This window comes from Rattus rattus, chromosome 2, assembly GCF_011064425.1.
Source record: "Rattus rattus isolate New Zealand chromosome 2, Rrattus_CSIRO_v1, whole genome shotgun sequence".
NCBI classification, from domain to species: domain Eukaryota; kingdom Metazoa; phylum Chordata; class Mammalia; order Rodentia; family Muridae; genus Rattus; species Rattus rattus.
In genome coordinates this window covers 105,890,531-105,913,141 of record NC_046155.1, presented here as the reverse complement: position 1 = coordinate 105,913,141, position 22,611 = coordinate 105,890,531, and the positions used below count along the sequence as shown (strand labels likewise).

At 39.8% G+C, this 22,611-nt stretch overlaps 1 protein-coding gene across 1 annotated transcript; it reads left to right on the top strand.

Annotated features, from left to right (window-relative positions):
- The first annotated feature begins 3,159 nt into the window (after nt 1-3,159).
- On the top strand, nt 3,160-22,579 carry Ovch2 (ovochymase 2). Its single transcript, XM_032895895.1, has 16 exons — nt 3,160-3,247; nt 5,996-6,105; nt 8,219-8,310; nt 9,837-10,009; nt 10,339-10,434; nt 10,696-10,847; nt 11,362-11,551; nt 12,771-12,794; nt 14,265-14,355; nt 14,475-14,599; nt 15,429-15,569; nt 15,899-16,029; nt 19,101-19,194; nt 19,952-20,080; nt 22,174-22,240; nt 22,462-22,579. The coding sequence occupies exons 1-16, from the start codon at nt 3,160-3,162 to the stop codon at nt 22,577-22,579; spliced, it is 1,821 nt and encodes a 606-aa protein (XP_032751786.1).
- Nucleotides 22,580-22,611: the final 32 nt, after the last annotated feature.

Below are 22,611 nucleotides of genomic sequence, written 5' to 3'. Positions count from 1 at the left end.
TTCAAAACATCATCAGATCCTACTACAAAAGACAATATTCAACAAAATTTGAAAATCTGGAGGAAATGGACAATTTCCTAGACAGATACCAGGTACCAAAGTTAAATCAGGAGCAGATAAACCAGTTAAACAACCCCATAACTCCTAAAGAAAGCAGTCATTAAAGGTCTCCCAACCAAATTCTATCAGACCTTCATAAAAGACCTCAAACCAATACTATCCAAACTATTCCACAAAATTGAAACAGACAAGATTGCTACTGAAGTTCTTTCTATGAAGCCACAATTGCTTATACCTAAACCACACAAAGATCCAACAAAGAAAGAGAACTTCAGACCAATTTCCCTTATGAATATCAACGAAAAATACTCAATAAAATTCTGGCAAACCAAATGCAAGAGCACATCAAAACAATCATCCATCATTACCAAGTAGGCTTCATCCCAGGCATGCAGGGATGGTTTAATATACGGAAAACCATCAAAGTAATCCACTATATAAACAAACTGAAAGATAAAAACCACATGATCATTTCATTAGATGCTGAGAAAGCATTTGACAAAATTCAACACCCCTTCATGATAAAAGTCCTGGAAAGAATAGGCCCATACCTAAGCATAGTAAAAGCCATATACAGCAAACCAGTTGCTAACATTAAACTAAATGGAGAGAAACTTGAAGCAATCCCACTAAAATCAGGGACTAGTCAAGGCTGCCCACTCTCTCCCTACTTATTCAATATAGTTCTTGAAGTTCTAGCCAGAGCAATCAGACAACAACAGGAGATCAAAGGGATACAGATCGGAAAAGAAGAAGTCAAAATATCACTATTTGCAGATGATATGATAGTATATTTAAGTGATCCCAAAAGTTCCACCAGAGAACTACTAAAGCTGATAAACAACTTCAGCAAAGTGGCTGGGTATAAAATTAACTCAAAGAAATCAGTAGCCTTGGTGTTGATAGGTTTAAAAGAAAAAATAAGAATACAAGTGGGTGAGTAGGGAAGTAAGTGTGTATCTGGGAAGAATTTCAGGGGAGGGGTGATGAACATGGTCCAATTCTCAAATAGCTATGAATATTAAATGTTTTTAAATATAATGGCAGGGACTGGAGAGATGGCTCAGTGGTTAAGAGCACTGACTGCTCTTCCAGAGATCCTGAGTTTAATTCCCAGAAACCACATGGTAGCTCACAACCATCTGTAATGGGATCCGATGCCCTCTTCTGGTGTATCTGAAGACAGTTACAGTGTACTTATATATGATAAATAAATGAATTTTTTAAATATATATATATTATAATCATAATAATTATTTTGCATTTATATTAGAAAGAGACAGAGAGAGGATGTTAATTCATAGATTTATTTTATACAGCTGGAAATTTCATCATAAAGGAGTTGGGAGGCTTTTAGTTTGACATTTTCTATTTTTGAATGTGGATTCTAAGAAGTTCTCAGAAGCATTTCATGGTCCTACATGGTTATGACACTGCCAGTTCACAAGCATTTCTTGCACACTACGTGTGTCTTAGTTGGGGTTTCTACTGATATGATAAAATACTAAAAGCAACTTGTGAAGGAAAATATTTATTTCATGTTACAGCTTGCAGTTAGCCCATCATTCAGGGAAATCAGCGCAGGAACTCAAGCAGAAACCTGGAGGCAGGAATTGGTGCAGAGACCATGGAAAAGTGGTGTTCTCTTGTTTCTCATGGCTTAATCAGCCTTTCTTATACTGCCTTGGACCACCTGTTCAGGTGTACACTGCCCACAATGAGCTGGACCCTCACACAGCCATTGTTAACTAAGAAAGTGCACCACAGACTAGCCTCTAGGCAAAGCTTATAAGGCATTTTTTCAATTGAGTGTCCCATGTGTCAAGTTATTATAAAACTAGCCAACACAATGTACCAACAAATTCAGCTAGGAAAGAGGAAAGTGTGGAAGTAATCATAGCCACTTTTCTGTGTCTAGACATCTACCAGGTACAGAAGTGAAGATTGATTGCCTTCTAGAATATTTTTTAATGGTGGGAAGTGAAACTTCACTAACACTCCAATGAATAGCATCTGAAAAATCCTAAAAAAAAAAAAAGTGTCTTTCAGCATGTCTTACAGAATGTGCTACTGTGTTAGGTTTTTTCTCCTCTTCCCAACTAATGAATGGTAACTCAGTTACATTTGAAAAAAACAGGAGTAAAGTGTTTTAATACATTCTGGTGGGTTGTATGCAAACAGCTAAGAATGTCTACCCTTGCAAAGGGACAATGTTGATATATGTTGTGAAGCAAATTCTTCAGAGATAAAACATTTTATCATGGAAGGAACCTCCTTAAGACTTAGGATGTTGTGAAGGGAACCTAGTTAAAGCTCAAAAAGTAAACAAATCAAAAACTTTATGAGGTTCCTGAAACTGATCAGATTCACTAGGCCTCTCCCTAGCAAATGTAAGCAGTAAAGACTGATGAAAGACAATTTTGGATCCACTGAGCTGACTAGAAAAAGCTCAAACTAATAAAGCTGCCTACAAAAGACACTCTCCACCTTGTCCAACTGTCAACATTGTGTTCTAGGTTTTGAGCTTTTATAATTTGTCACCCATGCTGGAGTAGACTTTTGTTGATGTTATGTCTTTGAGTCATTTCAACTCCTGTGACTAACCCCTTACCCATATTCCTGTAAGTAATGCCAATAAAACTCATTGGTCTACCAAGTTGGCTGTTGGTGGTATCCTTACTTTAATTTGTTATCAATTCCCTATCAGGAATGAGTAGACAGTTGTTTGCATCTCAGCAGAAGTAGTATTACACACCAATATTCAATCCTCTTACAGTAAAAGGAGCAAGTAACAATCACAACAAAACCTCAGACACAAACCACTTTGTGTAAGCCAGGAACACTGGAGGAAGCAACTTATTGGTGTAGGTGGAATAGAATATGTTATGCTGCTCAACCAAGACATTGGTTCTGTAGTTGATTTCCCACATCTTACAAAAGACATTTTCAAGAAACCACATGCAAAGAAATCTTATGGACAAGGTTGAATGCCTCCAGTCTCAGTTAATAAATAAGCTTGTTTTAAGTTGGATTGCTGCTATTCTTCCAAGAATATCCTTCAGCCTTTCTAGATTTCAGGGGGAAGCACTGAATCCCAATATGCCTATCAGCAAGGACAAGCTGGTTTTAATATTAGGGATTGTCTGCTTGGAACAAGGTCATTCTGCAACTCTTTCTTCCATCAGAGGTAAGTTTTAAATTAACTCTACAACTACCTTCATTTTTCTGTCTGGTGGGACCATTCTTAATGAGAATCAGAGTAACAACTCTACTTCTTGTTTCCTTGGAAATTCAAGAAAAGCAAATTACTTCAGAAATGTATTTTGTTCTCAAAATATTTCCTTGGAATTTTCTCCTGTGATAATCATATGAAATTGAAATAGTATTTGTAGGGATGCTAAGTGCTTTCTCCTAGTTTTACAAACTGACCTAGGACTGTCCACTTATTTGGATGCATAACACATCCAGGTATTCTTTCATGGAGTGAATGCTGGAGATCAGAACAGGCTTGGAACTATTTAGAATCTTGAGGGAAATTATTCTAATAGCCATATGACACATGCTCACTGACATATAGTATAAAGATTTTTTGCACTGATTATAACGAACTTAAAACAGTTGTTGGCAAGCTTGCCTGTAGTCATTCTTGTGCCAACCCAGAGAATCAACATGTTTTCTGTCTCTGCTTCAGTGACTTCAGGGAATACTAAATTTTATGTCTAGCAGATTTATGACTCATCCATCTGAAGCAGCTAGAACAGCTTTTGATCATACCTGGACGGGGTTCAGAATGAAAACACACTTGGTTGTCTCATGCTCTGCTGTTATTAGCTACAGGTCTCTTTGACTTTTAGTTTTCACATCTTCTCCATGAAGATGACAGTACTTTTCTGCAGGCAAAGTGTGGGAATTAAGAAACAAGTTATATGGGAGAGCTTAGGCTGCTTTAAAGATGATCTAAGTAGCTGTTCTCTTAAGGATATGTTCCCAAGAAAAGTCATGTGCTCAATCAGTCATGCTTTTCAGGTGTAACTTGTAAGCCAGGAAGGAGCTCTGCTAGACTTTAGAACTGTGTGTGCATAGGACCCACATCCTTAAGTATCTCAGTGAAGAATTCCGTAGTCCAACGAAGGAAGGAAACAATTTACTCTCATAATTTGGCTTGGAAAAAACTGTTAAGGGGGAATGGGGAGTAGGGAGAAAGAGTGCTATACTCTGGGAGAGATCCAGAACACAGCTTCAAGAAATCAAGGAAGACTTCTCAGATGAAGTGGTCAGCAAGCATTCAAAGAGCCATCTAGGTGAAGACGCTTAGTGATGATGATGTAGAGTTTCATATGCACTCCTGGAAACACCATAGGAAATAATGGCCTTAAAAGCAACAAATTCACCACTGAATTACGTAGTTTAAGTAAACAAATTTAAACTTGCCTCTTCCTTAAGGCATCAAAAGCCCTAATTAAATTTATGAACAGAAATAATAGTTTCTTTACTAATCATGTTGATTTATTAAAAGATTAAGAAACAATAAAATCAATTATAAACAAAAATACACACATGTAATAAAGTGTTGTTAGGGATGAAGTCTTTCTTGTAAGTTATTTCTTCTCTTTACCTGACAAGCACCTGTCTTAACACTAGTGTGTGAATTAAAACTATCATCATATCACTGTCCCTGAACAATGTGTTTTCTGCCCCAGTAAACCTAATTAGGTTTCTTTATATCTAACTGTGTGGCAGGCAGACTATGCTTTAAGACGTAACCTCATGGGCAGAGTAGACAGAGAGATAGACACAATTACAAATTAGAACAGACTACAGCATCGTTCATACATTACCTAAGCAACTCTGAGTATCAGGACTTGTAATACTATTGTGCATATGCAAGATGGGCTGTTACACACCTGTAACCCAAGCCTTCCAAATGCAGAGGCAGGGAAAACACGAACTTAAAGTCATCCTGAGCTCCATAGTGAAATGAACTTGTCTCATGAAGGAAGGAAGAAAGGAAGGAAGGAAGGAAGGAAGGAAGGAAGGAAGGAAGGAAGGAAGGAAGGACGGAGGGAGGGGAGGGAGGGAGGAGGGAGGGGGAAGGAAGGAAGGAAGGAAGGAAGGAAGGAAGGAAGGAAGGAAGGAAGGAAGGAAGGAAGAATAGATGGATTAAACCCTCATCATTGTGAAGTCACAGTCTACCTCAGTTGAAAGTCAGAAATAATCATCCTGGCACACAGTGAATGTCACATGGTACTACAGAGTGCTGTGAAGGGCATCTTTTCTTTGAGACCAGAGAGCTCTGGAAGAAAAGAGGCTGCATTTCTGACAACCCATGCCAATCTATCCTTGCAGCCCTTAATCTTCACATTAGAAGTCAGTCCTTGGTCTGAGGAGATGGTTCAGTCAGCAAACTGCTTTCTATGCAAGCACAAAGGGCTGGGCTTAATCCTCAGCAACCATCTTTTAAAAGCTGATGTAGTAGTGGGCATTCCCATATGCAGTTCTTGAGAGTCAGTGACAGGCAGATCCTTGGTACTAGTGGGAAAGTTTCAAGCTAATGAGAGATCTTGTCTCTAAAAACAATTAAAAAGGGGCTAAGGAAGCTAGTCAAAGTTGACTTCTCCCCCTAATATGCTCACAGGTGCATGCGTGCCCACACATGGATGAACACACACACACACACACACACACACACACACACACACACACACACACACACACATCGTAGAAGCTGTCTCTTGAAAGGACATATCTCATGTGTTACACAACCTGAATAATCTGTTTTGCAAAGCACATCTAATCCCAACCATTATAAATTAAAGCCATGTTGTAATTTCTCTACATATTGCATATACTGTATTTTGTTCTTGTTTGGAAGATTTTTCTGTATATCTTAGTCCTAGAAACTAATCACTCAGTGTCTGTCTTGTCTTTTCCCCAGCTCCTGACTGTGGGAAGAGTCTGGTTAAGCCCTGGCCTCAGAATTACTTTAGCCTTTTCAGTCGCATTGTTGGAGGAAGCCAAGTGAAAAAGGGTTCCTATCCTTGGCAAGTGAGTTTTGCATTCCCTTCCCTAGTAGGTGAACCAAGATATTTCAAGTTTGTGTCTCCCCAGATCACATACTACCCCCTTTAGGTCACCCTCTCTCTGGGAAAAAAAATCTTACAACATACCCATAGCTAAGATTTCCTAATCGTAAAGGAAGATTAATATTCATGATTGGGTTTGTGCTCAGTAGGCTGCCTTAGTATCACTGATAAACCTAACAAATACTTGTTTTAGTAGATGATTGGTCACTTGATCAATTAATTGGTCATCTGTTCAATTCAGTTCATATTCAAATCATAATACATAAGAAACATTCTTTCATGTTTTTCTGTTCTATGTCTTCTATCCTTAGCCTCCTCTCAGTATTCCTCCTGTTTGCTTGTTCATTGTTTGTTTTGGTTCAAAGGATTTACATCTAGAGCCTAAAGAGCTCTAAGCATTCACTGTACCACTGAGCTATATGAAGCCTCAGTGTTGCTTTGTGCTCCATGTTTTCTTTTTGATTGCTCATAAATAATTTTTGCTTAAAAGTGAAAAATTCTCGGGATGGTCAGAGGTCCCCAGCACATATGTAGCAGAGGACTGCCTTGCCTGACCTCGCTGGGAGAGGATGTACCTAATCCTGTAGAGACTTGATGCCCCAGGGAAGAGGGATACCAGGCAAGGGAGCACCCTCTTAGAGGCAAAGGGGAGGAGAGATGGGGTAAAGAACTCTGGGAGGGAGGACCAGGAGGGGGGTCAACATTTGAGATATAAATAAACAAAATGATTAATTTTTAAAAAGTGAACATTTCTAATAAGCTGTCATTTTCTCATCCTAAATTTGTGAAGCTATTTATTGAAAGTATTTGTCAATTATAAGTCACACACACACACACACACACACACACACACACACACACACATGCACACACGCACGCACGAAAGAACTAGTTGGAAAGAAGGAAGATGACAAGAATGGGAGGGGGTGAAAGAGGGTACTAAGTGAATATGATCACACTACATTTTTGCAGCCTTAAAACTGTCAAAACTAAAGGAAACAAATAAACAACAGTGTTCATGGGGACTTTGTTTACTCCTTAGGTTGTGTTTGTAGAAGAGTTATGAAGGTAGTTGAGGTTGGAAAAGCAGACTATATTGTAGAAATGAAGCTAAAGGATACTGCAAAACAACATATTAACAAGCTAATATCAACCTGGTACATGATATTGCAGAAACAAATGCTTCTAGCTTGCATAATAAGTTCTTAGAATGACTAAGGTTAGGGTTGAAATAGTTGTACTGGTTAGCCTTATCATGATCGAGGGAAATAATGTAGCAGCAGAGGCTCTATGTTCAAGTCATATATTACAATGACAGGTTTGATAAATATACAGTAACATTCAAGTGTATTTACACAGTGACATTTTTTATTTTAATCATCTTGCAAAATATGTTTATAAAATTTGATGTGTAATATTATCATCTACTTGCCTAACTATGTTTGTAGGACCATTTGCTTAAAATGTATGTAGAAATTTACTTTATTATACAGAATATATTGTATCCATAGAAATTAACATCTTACAATAAATGCTATTTCTAAAGCTTAGAATAAAAATTATAAGTCACCTTAAAATCAAATCAAATATCATAGATAGATTGAGTTAAAGACCAAATGTTACTAAGGATTGAAAACAGTTCATTGAGTAAACATGGTTTCTACTAAGCCTAAAAACCTGAATTTGAACCCAGGGACAACACAGTAGAAGAAGAGAACTGATGCCCAAATTTTATGCGCGCACACACACACACACACACACACACACACACACACACACACACACACACACACACACGTAAAGAGAAGGGAGGTATGGATAAATAAATAGATATCATTTTAAGGATGTTGAAGTAACAGATTAAAATACAGACTTGAAGTTCTAGGGGTCAAATAGTTCATTAAGACTATATGAAAACAGTAGGCCCAAACTACTCTCATACACACTGTCATGATGCCTACATCATGATCACTATGGTTAAGCTATCTGTATCTGTCTTTCAGAATACACTTGGTCATAGGTTTTGGGGAAACCCACAGCATTAGCTTTCACCAACTTAGATCTCTGTCATCTAGGTGTCTCTGAAACAAAAGCAGAAGCACATCTGTGGAGGGACCATCATCTCTTCACAGTGGGTCATCACAGCTGCTCATTGCATGGCAAACAGGTAGGAAAGCTTGGTTAATGGAGGAAGACCAGTTTACCCATCCTGCACTTTGGAATCAGAATTTCTTACTCTTATAAAACAAGAAAGTTAATCGGGTGTCACAAATGAGTCTTAGTGACATTGTAGGCTTATTCTCACATTAGTAGGTAAAGAATTCTGTGCAGAGACAAGATGCTGTATTTACATAAACCCACTGAAGTCCTCAAAGAGTAATATCAAAAGACTGACTTGTGAAAGTTTCCTAATATTGTAGTGAAAAACCACTATGTGGCTCATTATACATGTTAAGCAAATAAAGACAGACCAGTAAAATACAGATGCTCATGTCTTTCTTCCTATTGTGCTTGCTTCTCTGAGCTTCATCTTAAGAACTTTTATTTTTATCACCTTTCTAGTGGGATCCAAATGCTCTACTGTTGGCATTCTATGCATATACCAGGCTGTTTCCAAGAGAATGTTCCCATAGTTATTCTTTCATTTCACGTCTGAGAACATTCTTGAGATGCTCATTCACTACCAGTTGCCAGTGAGCACCAAAGACAAAAAAGTGACTGAGACATGGTGCCCCCCAGTGAGTCCATACTTTAAAAGAGAAATTAGCCTGGAATTGTGGTGCAATCTGTAGACGCCACTACTTGAGCAGCTGAAGAAGTAAGATACATGAGTCCAGAAATTTGGGACCAGCCTGAGAAACACAGAAAGACCCTCTGTGTTGAGTAAAAATAAAATAAACAAGCAAACAAACAAAAAAATATTTGACAATGTCTCTACAATGTAGGCAGTAGTAAGCTAGAGAGATTCTATGTACTGTATTAAGCACCCGATATATCCAAGATTCAGGAAAACATTCCAAGAGAAATGATAGTGCCCTATCTAATATTATATCCCCACTGGAAAAGAAGGGTCCCAAAGAAAGAAAAGCTCAAAATTCTTACTCCATTCTGTCTCATCCTACCAAGAGTTCCTTCTAGAAAACACTGACCTGAGGAAATGGCATCATTCTCATTTCATGGGAGAACAATAAATTACAAATATAAGGAAGGTAAAGAGACACTTCCCATTGTTGAAATTTGTCCAAAATCCTTGAGTATGCATACTCCTTGGGACATCAGAGTTAGGTTGCTGCCCTTCATAATACATACACCACATGACATTAACACTAAAGCAGCACCCTTACTAGGAATCACAAATAATTCACAAAATAACTCACTGGTACTATGACTAGAACAGTCTAATAAAATGTTTGAATAGTCTCATATATTTTTTAGCTCCCTGAATTACAATACATGTATATTTCTCTAGCTGATTAAAAATAACACTGACAAATATTAAATACATCATGTCACATCTCTACGCTGTGTTTCCTTTTTTTAATAGCAATAGAACTATTCTCAGTTGCTTTTCTCAGCGCTCTTATGCTCCACATTGTCCACCCATGTCAATTTAAAGAGGCCAATTTTCCAACATTTATAACCACTCTCTGAGTCTCATTAATTCCCCATCTCTTTCCTTCTCCCCTTTTATAGAAATATTGCATTAACTTTGAATGTAACTGCTGGAGAACATGACTTGAGCCAAGCCGAGCCAGGAGAACAAACACTTGCCATTGAAACCATCATCATACACCCGCAGTTCTCCACCAAAAAACCTATGAACTATGATATAGCCCTTCTGAAGATGGTTGGAACCTTCCAATTTGGTAAACATTTACAGTGCACCCTGAATAATCTACACCATAACCTTTGTTCCATACTGTACCTCCACAGATCACATTATGTATCATGAGACCAGCTCTTCTGGATCATCTACTGGAAGCAGAGACTTGTCTGGAGTGTCCCCATTCTAAAATTCCTTCCTTATGGTTCTGGATGCAGGGCTATGTTGAGTCAGGAGAAGGAAGCTGACCCCTGAAGATGCCAGGCTGATCTACCAAGATCCTTAAGGGGTTTGGGGGCCCACCTGGATGCCAATAGGTGTAACTGTGCCAGCTTCTCCATAAACCAAGTTCTTCCTTGATCTTTTTTTCAGGCCAGTTTGTGAGGCCCGTGTGTCTTCCAGAGCCAGGAGAACAATTTAATGCTGGATATGTCTGTACAACTGCAGGCTGGGGTCGCTTGTCTGAAGGTAAGAGCTTCTGTACCACTCCTCTTAATCAGAATCCTCAAAACTTTCTGATGGACAACCAGAAACCAGGAGTTTGAATTTATTATCTTAAACAACCAGTCAAACATTTCAAATGTCTAAGATATTCACAGTGTGCTTAAGAACTTGAGATCCTTCCAAAGGACACAAACTTGCATCTAGGCTGCTGATGACGAAAGCGCAGAGCATCTTTTATCTCAGAAGGTAAAAGCTTATCTTCACGGACCCATCTCTTCATTCCAGGTGGCAGCCTCCCACAAGTCTTGCAGCAGGTGAACCTGCCAATTTTGACGCACGAGGAATGCGAGGCTGTTATGTTGACCTTAAGGAACCCCATTACTGGGAAGACCTTTCTCTGCACAGGATCCCCTGATGGAGGGAGAGACGCATGTCAGGTAAGTGGGTAGAGCTAAGCTTCAGGCCCAGGAAAGTTCATTACCAGATAAGGAGCCTAAGAATGCTGATACCAAATAAAACTAGAATCTGCTCTCCTCCCCCCAAAAGATATAGTGCCAAGGATGAGGCTTCTCCACCCATTAAGCTGTCTCTTCTTATTTTGAAGTTCCTAGATTAGAAGTGTTGGAAATGTCACTACCCTCAATTCTGAGAATTTGTGAAGACTGCAGTCAGTTGTATCACTGGGCAAGAAGTCGCTGATTCTGTAGTATGAACAGGAATGGGAAGCATTGATGAGCATAAAGAATGGGGAAAGGAGCAGCAATTGACAGATTCTGATGTTTGGGGATCAAATGGAAATTGGACCCAGATATTCTCCCAGAGCTCTGAGTCTAAATTATTAGAAGTGAAGACATTTGTGCTTGCCATTTCCAACCTCCTGGGAAAAGTGAGCACTTTGAGGGACCTCTGCCAACAATCAAGTTAACAGAAGCTTCCTTCTTCTTTCCCCAGGGAGATTCAGGAGGGTCGCTTATGTGTCAGAATAGGAAAGGGGCCTGGACTCTAGCTGGAGTGACTTCTTGGGGTCTGGGCTGTGGTCGAAGCTGGAGAAACAATGCAAGGAAGAAAGAACAAGGATCTCCTGGGATCTTCACAGATCTTAGGAGAGTGCTTCCCTGGATCCATGAACACGTCCAGACTGGTAATGAAGCCATCCTGCAAGCTTAGAAAGCTACAGTTCTACTGGGGAAAAGAGCATCAGCAGGCTAGCCAAATGTGACTGGAGAGGGCCACTTCTTTTCTCAGTGTAATGCTTGAGGATTTTGAAACATATCATCTAATACAAGAGTAAAACATCATATATATCTAAGTATTAAAATAGTCACTGAATGCATTCCTCATAAATTGATTACACTTTGCCTAATATAAAAACTGTCACCCACTGATAGATAGATAGATAGATAGATAGATAGATAGATAGATAGATAGATAGATAGATAGATAGATATAGATATAGTATAGATATAGATATAGATATAGATATAGATATAGATATAGATATAGATATAGATATAGTATAGATATAGTATAGATATAGATATAGAGAGAGATACCCACCTAATTTTTAACAGCCCTAGCAAGATTCATCAAGCGAAAGCACACAGCTTAGTAGTGACCAACTACTGATAATCTGAGTACCCAGAGAATGATATTTCTCTGGAAATATTTTTCAAATGTCACAATTAAGGAGGAGATACCAGTGCCTAGTGGAGAGAGGTCACAGGGGCTGCTAAGCCATGTATAGTACAGCAAAAAGTGCTCACCATAATGAATAATGTCACCTAAATATAATAAAACAAAAGATTTAGAAGCCCGGGTATAGAAGCAAATGTGGTAAATCTGTGGGATGGGCTCTATGTGCACCCTTCTCGTAGACCAGCCAGGAAAAAATTGCAGCTTCATTTCTACCTCCAAACTGTTTCCATAGTTGGTGTCTTCAAGTCTCAAAGTGGCTTCCATCATTTTGTGGTGGGGTAACTAAAGTTAACTCAGAATTTTTTTTCAAGAGTTTACCACAATGGCAGGTATCTGAACCCTCAAAATATGTGACTATTCAAAATATTCGTGATTGGAAAAAGGTTTTCTCTATTTCTGGCCTCCACTTTCATGCACCCTTGCCTCCTTTTGCTCTGTATAATCTCCAAGTTAATCACTGCTTCTTCATTAGTAGGAATAAAGCAAGTGAAATCATCTCAAAACACCAGGACCCCTGTCCTGCTTTGTCATTTTACCCATCCTGCTCTTTTCACAGATTAAATTTTCAGTATTTGCATATTAACTTAAAATGTTCTGCTTTTTGAGTCAATTTCTTGTCCAAGGTACCACAAGCTTTGAATTGCATCTTTCTTTTTCTTTCTCAGGCCATCGAAGAAAGAGCACCAAAGGTGGGTATTCCTTATGGCCTGCACTCACAGGAGCATGAACTAACATCCTCACATTTCTGGGAGTCAGTTCCTGTTATCATCAAAAACTTTCCTCTGATAGTGTTTCTGTGATCGCTTGGTATAAAAGTCTGATGAGCATCCACAGCTATTCTTGCTAGTCGGCCAATTCCATGTCCACAGAGCCCCATTCCCTTCCATATATCTTCTTATCAAGTCATAGCTTCATCCAACTCAGCAAACACTAATTGACAAACACTAACTCTCAATTAGGTAATAGGAGGATGGGGAGGTGGTACAGAAGTAGTTAATAAGCAACATACACTCCCCTGAAAGTTCCCCTACTTACACACAGGGAGCTTATCTTTGTTCACCATGACTCTTCGATAAATTCACTCTGAAGTTTGGGGCAAACTCTTTCCTCACATTATCCATTAAAAAAAATGAGATTGGATCTTGGCTTAGCTGTCCACTGGGCCTTTGAGCCTATAGGGGTCTTCCTCAAAAAGCAAAATGGAAAGTAGACTCCCAGAGCTGGGCTGCTGGTAGATACAAGTGATGAGTGTCATAGGCTTTGGAACAAAGGCATCCTTATCCAGGATAAACCACAAAGGATAAAGAAGGAAAATATGGGCAAAACATCAAGTCACCAAAGCAGCTTGAGTATAGTGTGAAGTCTTCCAAGAGAAAAGAATAGAAAGATAATTTGAGATCAAATTTTGGAAACTGCCCTTGTCAGCCAAAACATTGGCTTCATTTTACAATGGAAAGTTGTTTTGATAAGTACATTACGGCTGTAGTAAAAGAATATAATAACAGCATGAAGGAGATTAAGGGAAGAATGAGTCACGTGGAATTCATGACAGATTTTTATATGGGATGAGGACCAGAAAATAAAAAGAAGAAAATAGAAAGGAAAAAATTGAAACCAGTTTAGTAAGGACTGAAAGTGAAGAGAGAGATAAATACAACCTGACTCTTGAGGTCATCACAACTTTGAACAGGGGAGCCTGAAATCTCATCCAAAAATCAAAGGTAGCTGCAGTTTTGCTGATGAAGGTGATTCCACTTGCACCGATTGCTGAGTTTGGGGGTAGATGTAAGTCTGACCTAAAGTTCAGAAGAGTATTGGTAAGAGCTGAAACTGCCAGTGTGACTAAGCTTATAACTGAGGTCTCCAATAAAAAGGGAAAAGAAAAACTAGGATAGAACCTGCACCCACAGAATGAATCCTCTTGGTCAGAGTGACAGGGGAGAAGGTCACAGCAACTCAAGGGTAAACACAGGCTAAAATGGACCAAAATGCAAAGCTATGAAGCATTATAGAAGTCAAGATAGGAAAGAAATAGTGCATGAAGAACAGAAGTGTACAGAAAGGAGAAACAGTGGCTCCCATGACTTCAGCTTCCATACGGATGTTACGGTGATTAGCGCATTGGCTGCCGTCCCTGACGCTGTGGCATTCCCTCTCAGCCTCATGCAGTGAGCCTGATGGTCTAATCAGTGGATCTGAGGGAGAGTTGCACTTCCCAGAAAGCCTCCACCTATACTATGAAAGCAAGCAGTGAGTACCCCCTCTGTGTCCTCCCCAGGCTCCACCTCTAGCCTGACTGTGCCCATTAACAAAACTGTGACTATCGCTTTCCGTCTAGAAGTTACCCTTTCTCATATATCTGCCTGCAGACTGTGTGTCTGGACCTTCCTGGTTCCAGAGGACATGCATATGTTGTTCAGTTTGTCACACTTGGATGTAGAGTCTTGTCACCACAATTACCTGGCAATGTACTCTTTAGAAGACAGACTCGTTGGTAAGTGGTTCTTCACACTGTCATATGGAAAGCAGGGCTAAGTAGACTTAACAATGTCTGGTTACAATATGTCTGACATGGAGCCATCCATAAATGCAACACACTCACCAACTCTAGTTTTGCGAGTCTGCTCTAAAGTGGGTAGAATTGAGTCTGAGCCTGCCTAGGGCACTTCAGTAGCTGCATCTGATACTTTTAAAGCCAGGCTGCCTGGGTCTTGACCCCATTAGGAGTAAACTTACACATATTGCTATGTCCCCTAGTCACCCCCAAGTAAGACACCACTTAACTACGGTTGCAAGTGGCTTTTATCTGTTCCAAAACACTAAGAAGAATGACACAAAGATATGGCCATGAGAAGACAGAGCTTATGTATTTAATAAAAAATACAGCCAGGCATAGCAGCACATAGCCGTAAACCTAGAATTTAGAAAATTGAGGCAGGAGAACTGCATGACCATGGTCATCCCATTATATACAGTGATATCTTGTCTCAAACAACAAATTACAAAAATGGAAGAGGATCTCTGTGGTTCTCATCCTGCAGTAACTTTACCCCATCCCATTAGCAATATTTCAGAAGTATTCTTGGCTGTTACAACTGAAGAGAATATAGGAGATAATATAGAATAGAGCAGAGCCCATATTAAAAGATAGTATATTTTAAAATCCTGCAAAAGTCAAAGAGCAACAAAAACACAATATTCTGGATTAAAATCCTACTAGTGCAAAAGCTGAGTGGCCTAATTCATACAATCCTGAACTTCTGGGACGTCATGTTGTGGTGCCATTTTCCTAACTCTGAACAAAGACTCTTCTCACATTACAGGGAAATTCTGTGGAGAAAGTCTCCCTTCATCTATTCTCATTGGTTCCAGTTCTATCCAGCTGAGATTCATCTCTGATGCCACAGATTATGCCACTGGGTTTAATCTCACCTATAAAGCTCTTAAGTCAAGCTATCATCCTGGTAAAACCATTTACTTCAGTTGTTTAATATCCAGGTCCTTTGCAGAAGCTTTGGCATCATAGGAGTTGAAGGTGGTAGTCAGGGAGACCCTCACTTGAGGTCTGCTGGCTTCATAGTATAGAAGGAATCTTGGCAAGCTGAAAGATGTAGTCTCTCTTCCCCAGTCCCTGAAAGTTCCTGATCACTGACCCAAGTGAGCTGAGAGGGCCTTAAGAGTTCTGTAAGCCAGAGCACAAGACTCCCTTGTAACTTATCATATAGAGACAGGAAGGAGAACACAAAAAGTCTTTCTTGTGTGCTTGAGTTTGCTCTGCCCTCCTTTGTTTTAGATTCCGGCTGCAGGTCTCTAACTATCCTCTTTGAAGAAGGCACTATACAGAGTCTTCACTATCCTGAAGAGTACAGTGACATGGCTAGCTGTACCTGGATTTTTCAAGCCCCCAACCATTTCCTAATTAAGGTATTGACTGTATTTGTCCTAAATTCCACGTGATATAGTCACAAGAGAGCTGACAAAGGCGCTGTTCAGTCAGAGATTTTATCCGATATGTTTACAGCCATACTTTTAGTCCTCAGTACCCGCCACACTACACACTGGCCAGCCTTGTTTCCCCTGTACCCACCACTAGATGGCACTTGCACTCTTTAGCTCTTGTTCAAAACAAAGTGAAATTTCCCATTGTTACCTTAATCTTTACCTTAGTCTATATGTCCTTTTTAGAAACATTCTTCCTTATAAACCCAGATTCTGAAGAAAGTAACTACGACTAATTAAGAAGTTAGTAACAATCGTGACAATATCATTAAGAGCTCCAAGCAGAGAAGGCACAGCAAAGAGAAGCTAGCACAGGCCAGGGCCGGGGGAGTGCTCAATTCAATAGAGTTGTAAAGGGTACTTAGAAAGAGTATGGGAAAGTGAAACTGAGGTCAAAATTTAGGCCTGTGGATATCACAGTCGATCTCAGCACTGTGAAGGCTGTTAAGCAGTAGTGGATCCTCGATGGAGATATGTCACAACACAGGGGAAATAACCCAGTAATCTGGATGAGGATGGATATAGACATGTATTTGTTAAAATAACAAACAATCAAAAAAATATATGAAGAAAAGAAAGGAAAGGGGGAAGGAGTAAACCCTGAAACCCTTACACAGTGGATTCCACGAGTGTAAACATCTGTCTCAGTTATTTCCCTTATTGCTGTGACTAAACCCCTGACAAGAAGCAGGGAATGGATATATTTTACTTTGCAGCTTGAGACAATACTAGACATGGCAGGGAAGGCTTGTTGGCAGTAGAATAAGGTAGATGGCCATATTGTATCAGCACTCAGGAGGCAGAGAGTGAACAGAAAGTGGTCACAAACCCCTAAAGCCTGCACCTCAGTGACCCACTTCCTCCAGTGAGGCTCCAGCCACTCGAGGTTTCACACCCTTTCAACATAACACCATCATCTAAGGATCAAGTATTCCAACATGTGAGCCTACTGGGGACATTTTATATTCAAACCATGATATTAGTAAGTGTAATTACCTAAACTAAGACAAGTACATCACTAGACGGTACAATCAAGAAGATTGACATCTTACATATAGGGCCTAGTTAACCACATTGCTATCAGTGCCAAAGTATGTCTGAAGAGGAAAGGGGTTTGAGCTACAGGCAAAAACCCAAACCAATGAGTCCTTAGGACACATAAGAAAAACAGAGCCTTTAAAAAACAAAGTAAACAAATAAATGGATATGACCAATAGTTTGGGTTTATCACAAGAGTTCAAATCTAGAGAGAATTAAAATTGGGAATTAATTATTCAGTCCTCACCTCACCCCTCAAAATTAAGGCAGAATAATAGGACTAAACCATTGGACATTTGAGAGAAGCTTGGATTCACGCTACTTGAAATGTCAAATACAGTCAGAGGTTAGAAGCCTACATGAGATCCCACTGGTTTTAAGAGTGAGTGGGGATGGAGATTGAAGGACAGAGAGCATCTTCAGTGATTTCCAGAACTGACCCAGTGTTTTGACATTATAATCATTAGGACTGAAACTTGGCTTTGCAAAAATACAAAAATGGCAGAAGTATGTTTGGGTTCCTTTCAGCAATTGTCGGAATTTTTGTCTTAGCCCCAAGCCAAAATTCTTTTTTAAAAGAAAAAAAATTCAAGTCAGCAACTCAAACAGAAATTCTTAAGGTCAAATATTCTAACGCAATCAGATCCAAGATCTGGAGAGTTGACTCATGCTGAGGAATAATGGTAGGGAAATATTCAGATCTGTTTTCTGTAATGAGGCTGTTATGTTTCTATAAGAACAGGGAACTTTGTATAGGCAGCAAAAACACCTGAGTTCCCAACAGGCATGGGGCTTGCTTCTGAGCCATGATGTTTCATGCCGTGTTCCCTGGTGTTGCATTATGCAATGGCATGCTTAGTGCGAAGTCTGCTTGTTAGATAGACGAAACCAAGGCTGTAGTAGAGTCACATAATGCAGCACAGGCAAGAACACCAGAAACACCATGAATTTGTACTTTTTGATTTTTGAGTTACATTTTGGTCCCTGGACCTTAAAAAATCTTTCACCGATGCCAAGTCGTTTACAGTTCCTTCACCCCTTCCATATGAAGTTTCCTTGGCCCCCTTCAAGTTTCCTTCTCCCCCTTTGGATACTCTCCTCCCCCACTTGCTGAATATAAAACAAGTTCACCATATGGAGACCAAGGCAGAGGGGAAAAGGTAATTGCATAAAGATAGCTTATGACACATTTTTGAGATAACACAATGTACCATGTGCAAGAGAGATAAGTGAAATGTGCTTCCATTTAACAAAAGGGTCACAGAAAACTGTGGAACTAGAAGGGCCATGAAAAGTCCTTATTAAACTGGTGGTTCTCTCTACCCTTCATAAAGATTTCTGCTTTGAGTCGTGAGTTCTCTAAGTTCACTGCTCAGACTCCAAGTTCCTTTTGCAGGTGCTTCCAGTAGTTTCCAGGCAACACTTTGTTTGATAGGAGCTCTTGCACTCTTTTGTAACTTGGCGAGGCACTGGTACACATTGGGAGAAATAGAGAACAAATGTGATGAGGACTCAGAAAGATCCTTCTGGGGACATCCTCCCAGGCAGAAAGACATTCCCTGTAAGAGATAACATCTACCTTCAGCTTTGAGTCAAGTAAACTGGAAGTTAAATAGCAAGAATAAGGTGTTTAAGATCCCTAGAACAGTAATATGTAGACCAGCACTTACACGTTGCCTCCTAAGGAGACAGTCTTTGTAGGGTGGTTCTTCTATCCCCTGTAGCTGCTACAGAGCTCAGACATTGGCACAGATCCCCACCCTTGCATGCAAGCTGTATTTGATAGCTTCTATGTTTCAAGAGTTTTGAGAACCTATTATCTTTTCCCAAGTAACTTAGCCACTCATGAATATCTCTACAACTTTATCAACAAGCTCTTACTCTAGGGCAAGGCAAATGGCCTACAATCTTCTGTTCACTCCGTGAGCTTCTCTAGATGTAACCAGTCTTCTTCTCAGCTGTCATTTCAGAGCCTAGAAATAGAAGAAAATGGAGACTGCACTTCTGACTATGTGACTGTATATAGCGATGTCGAGAGGGAGAATGAAATAGGTTTGTATTCCCCTTGAGCTCTGGCTTCCCCTGGTTTGCCCTTGGACCTGATCTTGAGATGAGGAATAAAAAGATAGATCTTAATTTTCGTTTGTTCCCTGCACTTCCTCCATATTTCCTTATGGTCTCACCGCAACTCTTTCTGCTTTTACATAGAGGAGCAAAGAGCAAGGTCCAAAGAACTATTTGAATCAAATGTGAAAGGCCAGTGAAGAGGAATGAGATAGAGATACACCTCATGAGCTATGGAAGCAGCTCAGTGGTAGAGCGCTTACCAAGCATTCATAAGACCCTTGGTTTAATCCCTAGCCCTGCCACCTCAAAGACAAGGCTTAGTATATCTTGTGGCTAGAGGCAATTCTCTTAGCATAGTAGTTGTCAACTTTCCTAATGTCAAGACCCTTTAATAAAAGACCTCAGGTTGTAGTGACCCCCCCAACTATAAAATTATTTCATTCCCACATCAGAGCTGTGGTCTTGCTACAGTTATGAATCATAATGTAAATCTCTGCTATGCTACCTCCAAAAGGTTGGCACCTTTAGCAGTACTTCAGGAGTATTTGGCTGATGAAACAACCCTGAAATGCTGATGGGGTCAAATACACATTTTGAAGAGGCAGATCCCTTTATTTTGAAGATGAATTGTGGTATTGGTCAAAAAGCTTGTCAATGGCTATCTAAAGTACATTTATTTTTTTCTTTATCTGGTGCCAAATGTATTCACTTGACATCACTTAACCTGCCTGGGAACTTGAAGCTCGGTTCTGTAGCTATGAGGTACCCAGCCCTGTGCTGAGCTCCAGTGTAATGCTCATCAACTTCCAATCAGATGAAAATGGCACCTCCAGGGGCTTCCAGGCTGATGTTTCCTTCATTTCTAGAGCAGGTAAGACATTAGAGGTATCAGCTCTCAGGTTCCCAGCTTTAATACCTCACATCATAGTAGAAAAGGACAATAAACCTAGATACCACAGACACTCTTTATTGATAGTTGCCTCCTATAAAATCACCAAGAACACCGATCAGGGGTACTAAAACATATGATATTCCTAGGAATAGATATGGTGAGGTTTTGCAAGCCTCTGGGGTATACCTATCAACCAGTCAGAATACAAGCTTTATTAAGTACAACTTATTTAGTATACACATATTTTACTCATAATATTAAATTCATAGAGAATGGCACTACAATGAATGTCTAAAACAAAGCTTATTTGATTTGTTTTGTTTTGTTTTGAGACTAGCCTGAAACTCAATGTTTCAAATGCAACAAAAAAGAATGTGAGACTGAAGGGTCAGAAGCTAAGGACATTGTCTTCTCTTGTAGAGGGCCCAGATTCAATTCCCAGTACTCTGAACTATGATTCCAGACAGTTTAGCAATCATTCCTGGCCTCCACAGGCATCAGGCACATACAAAGTACATACGTACATATACAAGTGAAACACTTATGCACATAAAATAAAAATGAGTTAATTTAGTTTTTAAAAAAAAAGAAAGAGTAGGAAGGGGTATCTGAATGTTGCCTTGTTTCACCTCAGCTGGGCATCAAATAGTTCACAAAAACACCACGTCTGTTGCTTATAGGGTTATGTCGTATTAATATTCTATTGCTGTGAAGAGACACCATGACCAGTACAACTTATAAAAGGAAGCACATAGTTGGGGGCTTGCTTCAGTTTCAAAGGTTTAGTCTATGGTCATCACAGTGGGAAGTGGATGGCAGGCACGCAAGCAGGCATGGCACTAGAGAAGTAGCCAAGAGCTTACTCCTGATCCACAAACACACAGTAGTAAGGGAACATGACGACTCCTGGAGTGTCTGTCTTAGTTAATATTTTATTGCTGTGGAAGACACCATGACCAAGGCAATCCTTTTAAAAAGACAACATTTAATTAAGGGCTTGCTTATAGTTTCAGGTGGTTGGTTCATTATCAACATAGTGGGAAGCAGACAGACATGTCACTAAAGCAGTAGCTGAGAGATTTACATCGTGTTCTAAAGACACCAGGCAGAGAAAGAAGGAGACTGAGCTTGGAGTGGGCTTTTGAATCCTCAAAGCCCACACCCAGTGATACCAAGGCCATGTCTTTTAATCTTCCTCAACAGTTCCACTCCCTGGTGGCCAAGCAGTTTAATATATGATCCTGGGTGGGTGGGAAGCAATCTCATTCAAACCACCACAGAGGGCTTTTGAAAAGCCTACCCTCCACGACACACCTCCTCCAACAACATCCTACCCCCTAATCCTTTCTAAACAGTCCAAACTGGGAACCAAACATTCAAATATATGAGCCTTTCCAATTCAAATCACCACAGGTTACAAACAAGTTAATAAAAAAATTAATAAATAAAAATTTGTGACTAGGCAGGTCCAAATATGAAATCCACAAAGAATGAAGATAGATTGCATGTTTGAATCTTGTCTAGTCTTTTCTAGATGTGTGACCTTAGTTATTGCTTCCAATCTTAGGATGGGAGAATGCTTCATGTATAAGAGTAGATGGAGAGCTTTGCTCAGTGGTAGAGTACCCTAGCATGCATGTGGCCTAGGTCCAAGTCCTAGCACAGCTAAGAAAAGAAAGAAAAAGAAGCAGAGTGAGGGTAAGGGCTAAATCAGGGAAGATTTGCTTGGCTATGAGCCAACCACATACACAGGAAGCAGGTCATAAAGCACCTTCATCCAGGCCCACATCTCCACATCTTCACACTCAAAGATTCTTCCTGTGTGTGGAAAATCCAACAAGCCAGTTATCTACTTCCCAAGCTTTCCATTTTGCTTAGACCTCAAACAGCTGCTGAAGGGGAACTAGGTGGAAGTTAAAATATTCCACCTCTCGGTTAAGAGACCCGCGTAGGCCTGTTTACTGAAGTGTCTCCACAATTCTGACAATATTACCATGAATCATTTTCTGATGTCCCAAACCTGACAGTCTGTCAGCCAAGCAATCATATTATGTTTATATGTTTATACTCAGATTTCAATATCTCCATATCAGAGAATGAATCAGTGCCTCTGGATGTGCCACTTAGAGCAATGGAAATTTCTGGTAAGCTGTTTTGAGGACTGTGACTAAGCAACCCACTGGGGACTCAGTAAAAATGGGATAAAATATCTTCTAACATGTGCTGGAATTCTTAACTGCAGCACCCCAGAAAGTGACCCTCATATTTGGAAATATGCTCTTTATAGAAGTAATTGGCTTAAATTGGATCATTAGAGCATGTCAATCTTATATAATTCATATCCTCATAAAATGGGGAAATTTGGATGCAGATAGAGAAACACATACAAGGACACCATATGAAGAAGAAGACATCGATGAGACGCCAGCAATTGACGGTGACTTACTGAAGCAAGGGAAGAGGTACGGGAAGCATTGAGAAGCATTGCAACCCTCGGAAAGAATCAACCT